The 17593-nt window shown below is 46.8% G+C and overlaps 1 protein-coding gene across 1 annotated transcript in view; it reads right to left on the bottom strand.

The window, feature by feature from the left end:
* Positions 1-3456: 3456 nt before the first annotated feature.
* RCC2 (regulator of chromosome condensation 2) overlaps positions 3457-17593 on the bottom strand; it is a 119707-nt gene continuing 105570 nt past the window's right edge. The window contains exon 13 of the mRNA XM_086921883.1: positions 3457-6458. Within this exon, the coding sequence (XP_086778009.1) occupies positions 6354-6458 (105 nt within the window). The 3' untranslated portion in view covers positions 3457-6353. The remainder of the gene's footprint in view (positions 6459-17593) is intronic.

The following is a 17593-nucleotide window of genomic DNA, read 5'->3' as shown; positions in this document are numbered from 1 at the left end:
GCATTTCGGCGTGGTAGCCTTCGTCAGCGCCTAGAGTCAATATGCGGGGTGTATTTATATGTGGGGCACATATAATATAGTGTTTCCGTGGTACCGCACATGGGCGGGAATATTCTAATCCTTATGACTATTGATGAGGATCCCCTGGAAGAGAAGTTGCCTTTGTTTAGCAATGGTAGAACCTGTTGTAGTGCGACCATATGAAAGTGGTCTGATAGTATAGATAGATAGATAGATAGTACAGGTTTAGGGGCCTTGGGTCCCTCAGACCAATTCTAGATCTATCTTTTTTGGGAATGAGAAAATAGAGAGAATAAACTCCTGCGTTTTGATGTTTTGGAACTGGTTCTATTACATTATTTTGCAGAAGAGATGCCACCTCTTGTCTTAGTAATATGAGGTGAAATGGGACGCTGTCTGGGTGGTATTGTTGGAGGAGTGGAAGTGAGCTCCAGGCAATATCCAGACTGAATTATTTGTCTCATCCACCTGTCTGTGGTGATGGAGTTCCAGACAGGTAGGAACTGTTGTAACCTCCCCCCGACAGGAGTGGGATGGTCTGGGGGGGATGGAAGGGAAGTCACTGTTTAGGGGTAGAGGCATTGCAATTGCTGTTGCCTCTACCCCTGCCCTTATTGTTGTTTCCTCTATAATATCCCTTACTGGGCGAGGTTTGGTTGGGCGCTTTGTAGGAAGAGGTATTGTCAGTTTGGAAACCCCCTAGAGGCGCCCCTATATGAGGAGCGACGAAAGGAAGGTCTGTGGCCTTGGGTTTGTAAAGCTCCCATGGATTTTGCTGTATCTGTATATTTTCTCATCTTTTCTAGTGCACTATCGATTGATGGACCTAAAAGGTGTTGCTGGTCAAATGGTTGGTTTAAGATAATGGCTTTTACTTCTGGTTTGAACCCAGAGATGCGTAGCCATGCATGTCTACGCAGCAGTACCCCTGTATTAATTGCTCTAGAGGCTGTGTCTGCAGTGTCTAGTGCACATCGTATGGAGGTATTTGTAATAACTTTTCCTTCTTGTATGAGGTCAGAAGCCCTGGTTTTATATTGTTCTGGCAAGTGTTGCATGAGTGACTAACTCATCATAATGAGCTCTATCATATCTCGCTAACAAAGCCTGAGTGTTAGCAATCCTCCAGACATTTGCTGCTTGTGAGATGGTGCGTTTCCCTGAAGCATCTAAAACCTTAGACTCGTCAGGGAATAGAGCATCCCCTGTTGTCTGAGAGTTAACTCTTTTCCTCGCATTTGACACTACTAACGAGTCCAATGGCAACTGTCCTTTAATATATGTTGGATCAGTTGGAGCCGCTTTGTATTTTTTTTCTAGTCTGGGGTTAATTGCTCTGACTGGGTCTTTAAATATTTCAGGTCCATGTCTTACCACTCCATGAAGTATTGGTAGTGTGGTTGTGGTCCTATGTGACGACAGTAATGTATCCTTGAGGAAGTCTTCTTCCACTGGATCTGTGTGCAAGTCCACTCCATGGAAAGTGGCTGCTCTAGGAATGAGCTGTGTGAACCCAATAGTGTCATCTGGGGGAGATGGTCTAGACGGGTATGCCTCGTCTTGTGGCAGATCTGGTGCATTATAATCTTCCCATGGGTCACCTGATGGCCCAGAAATATCATCTGGGTCATTAATGTCGTCTATGCGATGTTCACTTTCTACCTCCTGTGAGTAACTATCCCCATCATCCTCATCTTGTGGTATAAGACTATGTGTACTAGATGGTGAATGTACAGGAGAAATATCTATTGGTATTTCTACTTCTGGTGAAGGAATCCTTAATGGAGGAAGTTTGAACATACTTTTTTAGAGGAACTGGCGGTGGTCTAGGACAGTCCATCTTCCTCTTTTCGGGCACTGAAGTGACACGTCCAGTATTTGGATTAATATGAAGTCTTGCCTTGGGTCAGGTTTGAAACGCTCTTCCTCTGGAAAATCTTTTTTCGGCACCGATTTATCTTGTTTATGGCCGAAATGCTTAGATTTTACAATGCCTATTGTCTTCGGAGCAGGTTTTGGTTCCGAAGGCTTATCTTGTTTTTTCTTCTGATCTGTGCTCTTTGGATCTAAAGTCTTTGTTAGCGGAGTACGTTTGGACTCCTCTACCCGAAGCCGAAGTATGTTTCGGCACCAGTGCATGCTTTGGGTCCACTTTTTTCGGAATCTGGGTAGTCTTCGGTCCGGTAGCCTTGGGAACCTTTTTCGGTGCCGGGCTTGCCTTCGGCGCGACCGCTTTTGGTACAGATGGATGTTTCGGTGCAGGCGTTAATTTTGGCTTGAGGACCTTTTGCTTATCGGGACCGACAGGCTGACGTGAGCCAGAGTCAACTGGAGGCTTTTTTATATGCCTTGCTGCCGGGCCAGAAGGTGGGGCGTCGGAAGGTTTTGGTCGGTGTGCACCTGGACCCGAGGGTGGAACCGAAGCCTGTCCCGGTATGGCAGGGTGAACAGGGTCGACGCTTGTACTCACGACCTGTTGACCAGCTGGAAGATAGCCATCTTTGGATTGATCCTCGGCTGCAGAAGCTTGATCCTCTGCTTCAGAAGCGATGTCTTCGTCCTGCTGTTCTTCGGCGTCTACCTTGATGGGAGCCTGGTCTATGATGAGGTCTGGTGTCGAAGATGACTGCGCCATTACTCTTCGAGCTAGACGGTCCCCGATTGTTTTCTTGGACCGGAACGAAGCGCAGGCCTCACAGTCTCGACTATCGTGCTCTGGAGATAAGCACAGATTGCAAACCTCATGAAGATCGGTGAGAGGGAATGTGTCCACACCAAGAGCACTTCTTGAAGGGTGTTCTTTCCATGAGCCAAAGGCCCAGTGGCGCAGTCGGGCCAGACGGCCTGACGAACGCTGGAATCGAGAAGTGAATCCTTTCTTAGACGCAGGTAACCGGAATCACTGACGAAGACGAGGCTGATGGTATTATTGGTTGATTTATGATTTCAAAAAGAGATCGGTAACAGGACCGAACGATGAACACATCCGAGCCCGATGGCGGAAAAAAAAAAAAACAATCTGAAGATGGAGTCAATGCCCATGCGCACTACAATCCAAGGGAGGAGTCATCAAAAGACAACGACTCTTCCAGGACAACAACAAAGTCTAATCATCCGGGCCCACCACCAGATGGTGATCTAATGCAATAGTGTATTGTCTGCAGCCCATATGCCTCGAACACAAACTTGTCTAAAATCGACAAAAGGTGAAGTAGATTCAGAAGCGTGCGGTTTTCTGCGTTGGGCAAACCAGAAAGCTACATAACAGTGAAAGAACAGTATCAAAGTGGACAGGTGAACAGGGTCTAGGACGGCAAGTAAACCAGAAGAAATGGACCAGATGTACCTCATGTTTCTTCAATTAATAGGTATGAAGGATGAGGTAAAAAAAGAAGTCTTGTTCCCCTTGAGAAAAAGGACTGACCAACACAATAGTTAGAATGATGTATTTTTATTCAAACGTTTACTTCAAGAAGTATTTAAAATAAAATGAACCAGAACAGTTTATAACACTAAAAACCTGGAACCTTAAAATCTTCAAACACCAGCTTCAAGATTTGTGGAAAAACACAACTGATGCTCATCAGAAATGCAGAAAGGTATGGAGGTGGTGATGGTAGCAGAGCTTGGAGGAAAGGACCTGCGTCACTGGTTACAGCCTTTATTTGGGAGAGTCAGGATGAATACACCTCACAGGCACCAGATGCGGATTTCCAGGAGCCAAATATGTTCCCATTACTTACTATACAGAATATCAAGTTTTTTATTCAGACATCTTCCAGGTTTTTCCTTAAAGAAAACAAGAGCATTTAATGTCTTCAGGCGTTCAATTATTAACTTACTAAAACAAATTCACCTTCTCTCAGAATACAATAATAATTACAAAACAAGCACCAAAAGTTCAGAGATTGGCATTAAACCCTCGCAAAAAGAGAAAAAAACAAAACTGGAGAGAATCTATAGGATGAGGGCATGGACAACTTGGAATTTTTAAGACTCTGTATATTACAGCAAAGCCCTGTGCAGCCCTGAAAATGTTATTTCAGAATAATTGGTGAGGCTGGGAGTAGACACTTCATGCCTAGATCGTGCTCAAAAAGTTCTCAAACTCAGCTAACAACCAAGTCAAGAAACTCTCCCACATAGTGGAATCTGGACATGTTCAAATTCCACAAATGCACAGGCTTGCAAACGGCAATCAGTTTTTTACCCACACCCTTTCTCGCAATGTAACAGAAAGTACCACTCCAGTGTCCAGGATACGAACTTAAAACAAATAACAAATCTCTCCATCATACAGTGCAGTTAGGAGAGGGAGAACGAAAGCAACAGTTTTACACAGGCACTGCTCGGTGGTTCGAAACAGAGCATCACAGCAGCATCAAAGCATGAAAGTAGCACCCTTTTTAACAGAAATGTAACTCTTCACGATCTAAAAAACGCTAGTCCCAGGAATTAATTTCTTAAAAAAGCCACAAGATATTTTGCATTGATAATCAAGAAATAAAACTTATTTAGACAGAAGTGTCAGGGGCATTCTTCTTGAACAGCAGCAGAGTAGTGTCCCCAATAGCAAAACCATCCTCTCAATACAGATGACCCCACAGCGTGTTACCTGAAGGAATAAAACCAAGCAGCCAACCTTTAGTGGCGTGGCGGAGCCCAGAATTATTGGCTCTGCTTGTGCATTTAGGCCTGCTATTTAACCTGGTAAGAGGTCTAAAACATACAGAAAGAGATCTGGTATTACAGGCTCTGCATTGCATTTCCCATTTTGTGGAAAATAACTTGTAATCTCAGTTAACTCATGGGGAGATCTGGTATGATATGCTTTATTTGGACCCAGTTATAACTCCCCCAGAGATAACTGGCAACTCTTGATGGAGCCTCAAGCGTTTAAGCTTGCCAGCACAGAAAAGGAAGCTCGGCCACAACCTCGGGTCCTAAAAAGCTGTGTCTTCCTTATCAATGGGCCAAAAAAAAAAAAAAAATCTTTATCTATCCCTACCCATTGACCGGCTCCTCAAACAAGATACAATGGTCTGGAATAATTCCCCAGTGCCCCTACAAACCAATTTAGTACTGGAACTGGCACAAAACTGAATACACATTAAGATATAAAAAAAAAAAATACGAAATTGTAAAATAGATTCTTCTCCTTTCTCAATGAAAGTGCTTTGACAAAGGTAAAGCGAGTGAATGATTACATTGCTGTTTGAAAGGCTACTCCGAAACAGGAATCAGATTCTACTTTGAAGCAGCTTGTTAGCTTCTCTCCAGTCTCACCCCTAGCATCTACAGCCATTCCTATTAGTTATAGATCAGATTGCAAGTAAGAGGTTTGGAATGTTTTACATATATATAAAAAAAGAAAATAAGCAAAGATTGTGTGGGAAGTAAAAGAAAAAACAAACACATTTGCAGTAACATTTCCCTCTGGAAAATATAAAACTAGTTTTTCCCCCCAGGAAACCGTACAGATTGGCAAACAACACCTTTCATAGGTTCTCAGAAACTATAAAAATACATGTAGATGAAGAGAAACTGGGTCTATTGAACACATTTTTTCAAGTAACACCATGCCTTAAAAACTGAATTACTTTTGAAGAAATTCATGACAAGGGACTTGCCTTTGACAATAGGATCCTTTACGATGGGAAATAGGGAAGTCAGTAAGGAGAGTATTCACCTGAAAAGGCTTTGTGCTTTCCAGTGTTTGCTAACAAATTACTGCAACTGTCTACAGGGTCTATACCTGTAGAGAAGTAATCGAAGGGTTATTTAATTATTTAATTAGTACTGCTGAATAACCCCCACCCCTCCCTCCATCGGCATCTTGCAAGACACTGGTATCACATAATGACCCACTTCCAAAACTACGCACACTTACCCTAGTCCCCAAGAGAAAATAAATGTAAAACCCAACAAGGATGTATTGGAATGACTTTATAATCATGGACAATATCCCATGAATCTTGGACCATTGAATTACACCCCTTACATTCACGTTGGAATGGCGGTACCCCATTTACCCACATGACGTATGCACAAGGAGTTCCAAGGTTGGATAGCAGCCCTGTGGAGGAGTGTCTTTCAGTAGGACAATATGGAATGCATGGGTGTACTACAAGGCCTCCTCTTGAGAGGAGGATCAGACACCGGATGGGGTTGTTGGACATCCCCAGAATACTGAAGGGGAGAAGGTTGTTCTACAGCCTTCATGCCCCACCAACTGAAGTGATATGAATGCCAGGAGGTGCTTCAGACATTTCCCAGCAGTTATTATTGAGGGACTGAAAGGTTCAAAGACTGTGTCCAGAGGGGCTGAGCAGTTAAACCACACGAGGATTGTACTCTGGAAGTTTCTTCAGCTTCTCTCCATCTTGCTCAGTTTCATCTCGTGCAATTACCAGACTGTGCTGGAAGCCCATGGCAACCTACGAAAAAAAAAATATATATAAGCTTCCAAGTATATCCCAATTGGAAATGGAAGAAGGAAGTTACCCTGATGAAATGTCATTAATTCAGTGTTAAATTCAACCTTAGTCAACAAGATCTGCAATCACAAAACTTGGTGTCTGAAGTTTAAGCATACATAATGGTTCTGTGATGTCTTCATTTGGGATCCTACAAATTGAACCTATAACAAAGAGTATTCTGAAGAACAGGCGCACAGTAAAATGAAGGGTACCTACAAATTCTTCACACATACACAAAGGATTATGTTACTTACCCGGTAGGCATCGGTTCTTGGCATGTAGCACTGAAGATTCACATGCTTTGCATACTCCTGCCATCTAGTGTTGGGTCCGGATGTTTACGATTACTTTTTCTTCGAAGAAGTCTTTTGAGTCAGAAGGTAAGAGGACTCCTTCTCTTGGTAATAGTGCACATGGAAATCGACTCCACTGTTAAGATTGTTTTTCCGCAAGAGGGGGAGAATGGAGTACAAGTTTAAGTAAAGAGATGTCCATGCATATGAAATAAAGCAGAACTGCAATGGCCAGGTGTCCAGGGAGGGAGGTGGGTGCATGTGAATCTACATCACTACATGTCAAGAACAGATGCTTACAGGGCAGGTAACATTATCCCTCCGAGGCATGTGTGGCTGTAGCTCCACATACGTTGCATATACTGTATAGCAGTCCCGTCCAAAAAGCGGTGACTAACCAGTGGATGTTGCAGTTGCTTGGAAAAGCGTACGTAGCAATGCCGGTCCTAGATTAGCTTGTTGGCATGCAAATACATCCACACAATAGTGTTTGGTAAATATGTGTGGTGTAGACCATGTAGCTGCTTTACAAATGTCAGTTATAGGTATGCTGCCTAAGAAAGCCATAGATGCCCCTAATTTATGGGTAGTGTGCGCTCTAGGGGGTATGAAGTCCTTTTGACTTGAAGATAGCATGTTTGGATACATTTAAAACGATCCATCTTGAAATACCTCATTTTGAAATAGCTTTCTCCGGGAGCAAAAGCGACAAACAGCTGTTTTGCGAAAATATTTGGTCCTGTCAATATAATAATAATGCTCTTTAAACATCTAGTGTATGAAGAGCTCTCTTTCCGCTACAGAATCTGGTTGAGAAAGAAAACCAGTAAAACAGATTAATGTGGAAAGGGGATACTTCTTTCGGGAATTTTGGGTTTGTATGAAGAAACACTATCCCTACGAAGTTGGAAGAAAGGTTCTTCTAAACCTAGTACCTGAAGCTCACCAGCATGCCTTAGTGAGGTGATAGCAATTAAGAGAGCAACCTTCCAATAAAGATATTGGAGGAGGCAATTGTGTAATGGTTCATAGGGTAGATCCATAACTCGTGTTAGAACAATATTAATATTACACGCAGTTGCAGTAGGGACCCTTGGTGGTATCGCTCTTCAAAAGCCTCCCCAAAAAGCCTTAACTGACACGCTGAAAAAAGTGTTGCCCATTTTGATGCTGCAAGATGTAGACATATGGAAATGTAAGCAAGGCCTGAAAGTTGTAAATACAAGAGGAAACAAATACTGTTTTATAGATGAATTGAGTAGTTCAGTATTTTGGTTATTATAATAAACAAATCTTTTCCATTTAGCTGCATGGCAAGCTCTACTGGTAGGTTCACATGCCTCCTTAAGAATGGTCAGCATTCTGTTGGTAGGTTTAGATATCCAAGACTTCAGGAACCAAATTGCTAGGTTTAGCATCTGTGGGTGTCTGATTTTGCCATGGTTCTGGGTGAGAAGGTATGGGTTGAGGTGAAGCTTCTAGTGTGGAACTACTGAAAGTTAGAGTAGTGTGGTGAACCATGGTCGATGAGCCCATGTAGGAGCGACTAGAATGAGGGTGAGAGAAATCTGCTTGATCTTCCGTACCAGAAATGGGAAAAAAGAGGGAGAGGTGGAAAAGCATAGGCAAATATTCCTCGTGGCCTTTTTGCCGAAACCTGCTGAAGAGGTCGGCAAAGTCGTTGGCCGTTCCGTAAGAGGTGTTCCTCTAACAGATGGATTTTTGCCCACCGCCAAATGGTCAGAGAGAGGCGTGACAACTGTAAAGTGTGCCCCCCCCCACCCTGTTTTTGTATTCAGTATATGGCTGTCCTACTGTTCGTTCGGACAAGGACAACCTTGCCTATTAGGTGAGGTAGAAATGCTTTCAACGCTAGGTGATCAGCATAAAGCTCTAGTTAGTCGAAATGGAAATTTTGGTGTCTGGTACCCCAAAGCCCCATAACTTAAATCTTGTAGGTGTGCACCCAACCATATGAGGAATGCACCTGCTGTTAGCATGACTTGTGGAACAGGGTCAATGAACGCCAGCCCGTTCCACCACTGCAGACAGCAATGAGTGCAGCTTTCTACCAACACACGATCGTTTAGTTGACCCTGCGATACAGTCCACTGTTGTGCTAAACATTCCTGTGTAGGACTGACACTAATCTTGCATGATGCCACCATCCTAGAATATGCATGGAAGTTGACTGTCAAGTACCGATAGGAATAACATTGTGGTAGCAGGGTCTGAAAATGTTGAATTCTGGAAATATTTGGATAGGCTAGGTCTGTTTTGAGTGTTGGGCATAATTCTAGTAGGGATTGTAGTTGTGAGGGTTGAAGATTGGATTGGAGTGTTGATTCTGAATCCCAACTGATGTAGGAGATTATGGTAGTCAGAGTGGGTTGTTGACGCAGATTGTGTATGCAGACTTTGATAAGCCAATCGTCTAGATATTGAAATACATTAATTTGTTGTCTTCTTAGATGGGCTGCTACCACTGCTGAGAATTTGGTGAACACTGGGTGCTCTAGTGACTCCGAAGAGAAGGACCTTGAATTGATTGAATAGCTTTCCTTCTATAACAAATCTAAGATATTAGTGATGAGCTAGGTGAATAGGGACGTGAAAATAGGAGTCCTCCAAGTCTAGTGCAGTAATGAAGTCGACTGCCGTATTAAGTGGAATTACTTGTTGAAGCTTGACCATATGAAGTGCTCTAACAGTATGTAGTGGTTTAGGGGCCTGCAATCTAAAACAGGCCTTTGAGGTCAGTCCTTTTTTGGAAATGAGAAAGTCCAGGGACTAAACCCCGACCCCGGATTTTGTACTGCAACTGGCTCTATGGATACTTTGATTAATAGAGCTTGTACTTCCCGTTTGAGAAGTTATTGATGTTCAAGACAAAGCCTGTGAGTGATAGGTGGAATATTGGGAGGATTGCTCAGGCGCTCCGGTCAATAACCAGGTTAGGTAATTCAAAACAACCACTTGTCTGAAGTTTTTGATTGGCAAGTGGAAAGAAACTGCTGCAGTTGACCCACACAGTCGTAGGATAATGAAGGGGGGGGGGGGGGGGGGGGGGGGGGGGACGGGGGGGGGAGAAGAGATAAGGGGCAGGATTAGGATTGTGGAGTTTCCAGATGGGGCGGTACAGGATAGTGCGCCTTTACCCAGACTTTTGGAGTTGTTACCCCTATAGTTGCCATGTAAAAGCCTCTGGTTAGAGAGGCTAGAACGAATATGCTACTTACCAGTATGCATCTGTTCTTGGCATGTAGGGCTGCTGACATTCATATCTGTGCATAGATCGCCGCCTAGCGTTGGGTCCGGATGATCGCACATTGTTGTCCTGGAAGAGTTTCGAAGTATCACGAGATAGGTGGCTCCTCCCCTGGACCACAGTGCGCATAGGCATAGACTCCATCCTCAGATTGTTTTTAGCCATTGTGGCCAAGATGGAGTGGAACTCCGTGAATGATGACCATGCTAGAAGTATGTGTGAATTCTGCAGCTGCTTCAGGCGCCGGGGAGGAGGGCGGGCGATATGAATATCAGCAGCCCTACATGCCAAGAACAGATGCATACTGGTAAGTAGCATATTCGGTTCGAGGCATGTGGGCTGCTGAATTCACATCTGTGCATAGAATACATAGCAGTCCCTCCATTAAGGGCGGTCGCCCGTGCCAGCTGCAGCAGTTTGGAAAAGTGGTTTTAGAACAGCCTGCCCTACAGCTGTCTGCTGTTTGGAGTGCACATCAACACAATAATGCTTTGTAAATGTTTGTGTGGTAGACCATGTGGCTGCTCTACATATGTCTTCCAAAGGAATATTTCCAAGGAATGCCATGGAGGCCCCCAACTTTCTGGTGGAGTGGGCCCTCAGTGGAATGGTGAGAGTACGCTTGGCTTTCAGATAGCAGATCTGGATACACTTAACAATACACCTAGCAATACCAGCCTTGGAAATGGTGTTACCACTCTTTGTTGCCTTTGCACCACACCACAAAGGTAACAAAGAGTGGTTTAGTTTTCCTAAAATCCTTGGTCCTATCGATGTAATACATCAGGGCCCTCTTGACGTCAAGGGTGTGGAGCATTCTCTCCGCCAATGACTCAGGATTTTGGAAGAAAACAGGCAATTCAATAGTCTGGTTGATATGGAATTGAGACACAACTTTAGGAGGGAATTTAGGGTTAGTGCGAAGCATCACCCTGTTAGAATGAATTTGAATAAATGGCTCTTGGATAGTTAGTGCTTGCAGCTCACTAACTCGCCGCAGCGATGTAATCGCTATGAGGAAAGCCACTTTCCACGTCAAGAATTGAATCTCGCAGGAACACAGTGGTTCAAAGGGAGGACCCATCAGCCGGGTGAGGGCCACATTGAGGTTCCACTCCGGAGCTGGTGGAGTCCGGAGGAATGACTCGTTTGAGTCCTTCTAGAAAGGCCTTAATGGCAGGCACTCTGAAGAGTGAGAGGTGCTGCCTGTTCTGGAGATAAGCGGCCATTGCAGATAGATGTATGCGAATGGAAGCATAGGCCAGATTACATTGGTACAGATGGAAAAGGTAACAGATGATATTCTGAATAGACACATCTAGCGGGTAAATGTTGTGGTCTGCACAATAAATGACAAACCGCTTCCATTTTGCCGCATAGCATGCTCTGGTGGTGGGCTTCCTTGCCTCCCGAATGATGTCCTAACAGTCAGAAGGCAAGTGCAGGTAGCCAAACTCTAGGACTTCAGGAGCCAGATTGCCAGGTTGAGCTGATAAGGATCTGGATGCTGAATGTCGCCATGGCTCTGCGTCAGAAGGCTGGGTGTGAGACGTAGCCTCTGATGCGGTACCACGGACAGCTCTAGAAACGTGGTGTACCATGGTTGGCGAGCCCACGTTTGAGCAACCAGGATGAGAGTCAACGAGTGCTGCCTGAGTTTGCGTGCCACCAGCGGTATCATTGGTGCTGGGGGAAAAGCGTACGCAAATTTGCCTGACCAGTTCATCCATATCGCATTGCCCTGCGACTGTGGGAACCTGGCGGCGAAGCTTTTGCATTTTGCGTTCTCCCTTGTGGCGAACAGGTCTATCTCTGGATGACCCCACCTTTGGAAGTACGGTTGGACTACTGATGGATGTATCTCCCACTCGTGCATCTGGTGGCTGTGCCTGCTGAGCAGGTCCGCCATCTGATTGTCCTTGCCCGGGAGGTGTTCCGCTATGAGGAAGATGTTCCTCTGAATGGCCCACTTCCACATGCTCTGAGCCAGATGAGACAGCTGCGGAGAGTGTTTTCCTCCCGGCTTTTGAATGTAGTACATGGCTGTCATGTTGTCCGCCCGGATCAACACGACCTTGTTGCACAGATGTACTTTGAAGGCTTTGAGTGCCATGAAGATTGCCATCAGTTCGAGAACATTGATGAGCATATTCCGTTGCCGTTGCGTCCATAGTCCCTGCACTGTGTAATGGAGTACATGAGCTCCCCATCCCTGGAGAGAGGCATCCGTTGTCAGGATGATCTGTGGCACAGGCTCTTGGAACGGTCGGCCCTTGCAAAGGTTTCGTGGATTCCACCAATGCAGAGAGTTGTATGCCCGACCGCTCACCAACACTAGGTCTTTTAACTGCCCATGAGCCTGAGTCCACTGACGTGCTAAGCACTCCTGAAGCGGGCGCATATGTAATCTCGCGTGCGGGACTATGGAAATGCAGGAGACCATCATGCCTATCAACTGCATGAACACTCTTGCTGGAAGTGAGTGTTGAGGTCTGAATTTTTGTATCAGCGATTGAATGCTGCTGAATCACTGAATTCGGCTGTGCTGTGGCCGCCAGAGTATTTATAGTCGCACCCAGATACTGCCGTATGTGGGCGGGCTGGAGGTGGGATTTTGGGTAATTCAGTGAGAATCCCAGATCGTGCAGGAGGTGAATGGTGTGGGACATGTGGGCGGCACACTGCTGGGCTGACTTTGCCAGGACGAGCCAGTCTTCCAGATAAGGGTAGACGTGAATGTTCCGTCTCCTGAGATGCGCCGCCACTGTCGCCAGGCACTTCATGAACACCCTGGGTGCCTTGGTGACACCGAAAGGCAAAACCTTGAACTGGTAGTGCTGGTTTTGGATGGTGAACCGGAGGTATTTCCTGTGGGAAGGGTGCAGTGGAATGTGAAAGTACGCATCCTTTACGTCTAAAGTTGCGAGAAAATCCCCCTGACTGAGCAACGGGAGCACTTGCTGCAGGGTCAGCATATGGAAGTGCCCCAACAGGATGTAATGGTTGAGTGGCCTGAGGTCCAGGATGGGCCGGAGGGACCCGTGCTTCTTTGGTATTAAGAAGTACAGGGAGTAGACCCCTGTGCCTCTTTCTTGCATAGGCACGAGCTCTATTGCTCCTTTTCGCAGCATAACGGTGACTTCCTGCTGCAATAAGTGCAAATGCTCGGCCGACATAGGACGGTTTTTTGGGGGCATGTTGGGTGGAGTGGAAGTTCACTCCAGACAATAACCGTATTGAATAAGTTTCCTGAACCACCTGTCTGTGGCGGTGGACTTCCAGACCGGCAGGAACTGCTGGAGTCTCCCCCCGACCGGTGTTGTGTGGTCGGGGAGCAGTGACAAGGCGTCACTGTTTGCTGGTGGCAGAGGATCTGGAGCGGTTTCCACGACCTCTGCCCTTGGCGCTGTTGTCACGATATCCACCTCGACTCTTGTTGGTGTATGTGGACTGAGTGTTGCCCTTGTAGTACTGCGTGGACTGGCCCCTTGAAACGCCTCTAGTGTTTGAGCGACGAAAAGACCCACCCCGAAACTGCTGGGACTGTAAGGCACCCATGGATTTCGCAGTCTCCATGTCCTTTTTAATTTTTTCTAGGGTGGTGTCAACCTCCGGGCCAAACAGGTGATCCGGGTTGACCGTTTGGTTAAGAATGGTGGTTTGGATCTCTGGCTTAAATCCAGATTCTCAGCCAGGCATGTCGCCGCAGCATAACACTAGTGTTTATAGCCCTGGCGGCGGTATCAGCCGCGTCCAGAGCCCACTTAATTGAAGCGTTAGAGATCAGCTTCCCTTCCGGAATCAGCATCTCAGCCGCCTCCTTGTATTCATCAGGCAGGTGCTGCAACAGGGTCTCCAGTGTGTCGTAGTGTGCCCGGTCATAGCGCGCCAGCAGCGCTTGTGTTAGAAATGCGCCAGATGTTGGCTGCCTGTGCTGCTAGCCTCTTCCCAGAGGCCTCAAAGACCTTGGATTCTTTGTCTGGGGGAGGAGCATCACCCGTAGTCTGAGAATTAGCCCTCTTCCGGGCCTTCGAGACAACAAGGGAGTCTAGAGGCAACGGTCCTTTGATGTAGGTAGGATGAGTAGGTGCCGACTTGTACTTTGTCAATCCTAGGGTTTATCACCCTCGCCCTGGTAAGACTCTGCCTATGCTGAAAGGTGTTTTAAAGCATGCTACTGAGATCCTAACAGTTTTTTCTGAGACTGAGAAGGTATCAAAAAGGAAGTCGACATCCACAGGGTCAGCATGGAGCTGGACGTTGTGATTGTTTGCAGCTTTCAATGCCCTCATTGAACGGGCAGCGGAGTCTTCTGTAGGGGACGTTTTTGCAGAAAACAGTTGAGGGTCTTGTCCTGATTGAGGATCCGATGGGTCACCACCAGCGGCCCAGGGTTCGTTAGTATCCTCAGGGTCTGTATAGACAGGATAACTGTACTCATTCTCATCATCCCCCTCACCAGCGTCCACATCAGAGTAAGTGGGCGAAACATTATGAGTCTGTGGGGAAAGTGGTTCCACCAGAACGGGAGTGAAAGCAGAGTCCTCCTTTTTCTTGAGAGGGATCTTGTAAGACTCCATTGGGCGTTCAGGGGCGATTTTCCGCTTGTGGAGGGAAAGCCTGCCCGTTTCGGCATCGATGAAGTGTTCCTGATGCTCTTCCACTGAAGGTAGTCGAGGATGTGGGCCTGGGACCACCACTGACTACTTCGGTGCCGAGGAGACCTTCTCGGGCACGCTGGTGACTGCCTTAGGAGCGAAAGCCTTCGGCGCCGTCTTTGGCGGCAACGTGAAACGAATGGGCGTGGACGCCTTTAGTGGTTTCTCCACCGGTTTCGTAGGTGGAGGATCCTTCGGACCGGCCGACGCGGTTCCGTCCCTGATGCGCTGCAGGGAGTACGTCACCTCCTTGGTGAACGCGGCGGATGAGCGCGCCGGTTCAATGGAATCCCTCGAGGCCACACCTGGAGTCGACTCTCAGGGCGCCGTGCCCTTGTCCTGCTGACGCGGAGTCGCGAGAACCTTCGGGTCATCCAGCAGTTTCCACGGGTCACAGAGCTTTCTTCGGATCGCCGATAGCCTTCTTCGGGCCGCTGAGGCTTTTGCCGGCGTCGACCGCCTTCGGCGCAGACGCGCTCGGCTCGACCACCTTTACTTTAGTCTTCGGTGCGGCAGACTTCGTCTCGACGCCCTTGACTAGAGCCTTTGGCTCGACGGCCACCTTCTGCTTCTTTGGCGCCGAGGGCTCAGAGGCCTTGGAGCCGACCAAAGCGATGCGCACTTTCGGTTTTGAGGACGGCACCTGCGCAGTGTCTGGAGTCGAGACCGTAGGTTTCACTTTCGGTTTTCCAGGGAGTGGCTCGGCAGCAATGTCCGTGGCCGAGCCCGAAGGCGGGGCCGTAGAACCCATAGTGCGAACTTGGGTAAGGCCCGAAGGCGATCCCTCGACCCGAGCCTCATGAATTGGCACGGCCCCAGAGTCAGTTTGAGGAAGCTCCTCATCCGAGCTATCCTCCATGGCCCGAGGGCCCCGTCGTAGTCTCCTACCTAGTCGACTACTTCTTCGGCCTCGAACATCTCTGCATCCGCGTCGTAGTCTACGTCCGACGCGGGGTTCGACTCGGTAATGTCCTGGATAGATTCGTCCTAGACATCCCCTGCATCGAAGATGTCCACAGGCGCCGGTGCGGCATGCTGGGCCTCCTGGCGCGCAGCTCGAAGCTTAAGCGTCTTGTTGGACCTGAAGCGTGAACAAGCCATACACTTGGCTTCATCGTGGTCCGGCGACAGACACTTGTTGCACACCGGGTGGACGTCGATGTGGGGATACTTCGAGTTGCAGACGGGACATCTCTTGAATGGACTTCGGTCCATGATGGACGGTCGATAGGCCTGGAGCGTCGACTGGCCCTTCCGCGCCGAGAGCACGCAGGTGTAGAGAATCCGGCTCGGAACAGCTGGAAGAACTGAGACCGAACGCAAGACTATACCGACGTATTAGACTAAAGACCTTTTGGTCTCAAGAAAGTTTCCTATCGATTTCGACTAGAGGGAACCCAAAGACATCCAAACCCAATGGCGGAAAAAAACAATCTGAGGATGCAGTCGATGCCCATGCGCACTGTAGTCCAGGGGAGGAGCCACCTATCTCGTGATACTTTGAAGACTCTTCCAGGACAACAATGTGCAATCATCCGGACCCAACACTAGGCGGCGATTTATGCATAGATATGAATTCAGCAGCCCACATGCCTCAAACCTGGTGTCCTGTACGAGGATGTGGAGGCTTCTGCGAAAAGTGTTTTTTGGTACTCCTCTATAAAACGAGCAACGAGAGGAGCCTCTGTTGGTGGGTGTCTGAAGTGCTCCCATGGGTTCAGCCACTTCTGTATCTTTTTCAATTTCTCTAAGGCCTCATCCACTTGTGGGCTGAAGAGATGCAGTTTCTAGAAAAAGGCATTTAGTAATGTCTGCTGAACGTCTGATTTGAAAAATATATATATATATATATATATATATATATATATACACATATACATATACACATATATACACACATACACACATATATACATATAACCATGCATGCCTGCTTAGGAGGCCACTGGTATTAATCTCTCTGGCAGCTGTGTCGGCAGCATCTAGTGCACTCCTGATGGAGGAGTTGGAAATAAATTCTCTCTTGAACCAACTCCTGATCCTTTTTCTTATGCTCCTCTGGGAGATATTGAAGTAATTCCTCCATTTCATCCCAGTGAGCTCTGACGTATCTGGAGAGCAGACCCTGTGTATTGGCTATCAGCCAATGATTGGCTGATTGTGCAGCAACTCTTGCCAGAGGCATCTATGAGTTGACTCCTTGTGGTGGTGCCTCACCTGTGGCTGGCGAGTTTGCTCTTTTAAAAGCATTAGACAACTAATGAATCAGGTGGAAGCAGACCGCTAATAAAAATTAGTACAGATTGTGGTTTATACTTTATCCACCCAAGGTGGAATAATGTGTCCCCGAGTAGGGTCTTTAAAAATATCATCTGCATGACGCATAATACCCTTTAACACAGGATGAGACAGATGTTCTGTGTGTATTCCCAAATGTTTCAAATAAAATGTATTCTCTAAGGCTTCTTTATGTAAAGTGACCCCACGATATGCAGCTGCTCTAGCTAGAAGATCTTGGTAGGAGGTGTTATCTGGAGGTGATTGTTGCGCAGGATAAAGATCAGGATCTGTACCTCGTGGAGGATCTATATCAATCGTACCAGAAGTCTGGTGAGCTGAATTATCACCCCCTGAAATATACGTCTGGGTCTGTGTGAGGAGAACACTGAGGTAGATGGTTTGAGATTAATGAGGTACCAAATGGTATATAGGTGGATGCGGTAGTTATGTCTGTATTGAAATGTATTTTCTCATGAATGTCCTGTTGGAAACAAGTTTTCCTTATGGAAGAGGATACGGATGCAGGTTGTTCTAATGCGTCCAGTCTCTGGATAAATGTGTATTTTATTTTGCTTTGGGTCGAGTCGGTCTTGC

The sequence above is a fragment of the Lissotriton vulgaris genome, chromosome 5 (genome assembly GCF_964263255.1).
Source record: "Lissotriton vulgaris chromosome 5, aLisVul1.2, whole genome shotgun sequence".
Taxonomy (NCBI): Eukaryota; Metazoa; Chordata; class Amphibia; order Caudata; family Salamandridae; genus Lissotriton; species Lissotriton vulgaris.
The sequence above is the reverse complement of the archived record's forward strand: the minus strand, read 5'-3'. Positions and strand labels throughout refer to the sequence as shown.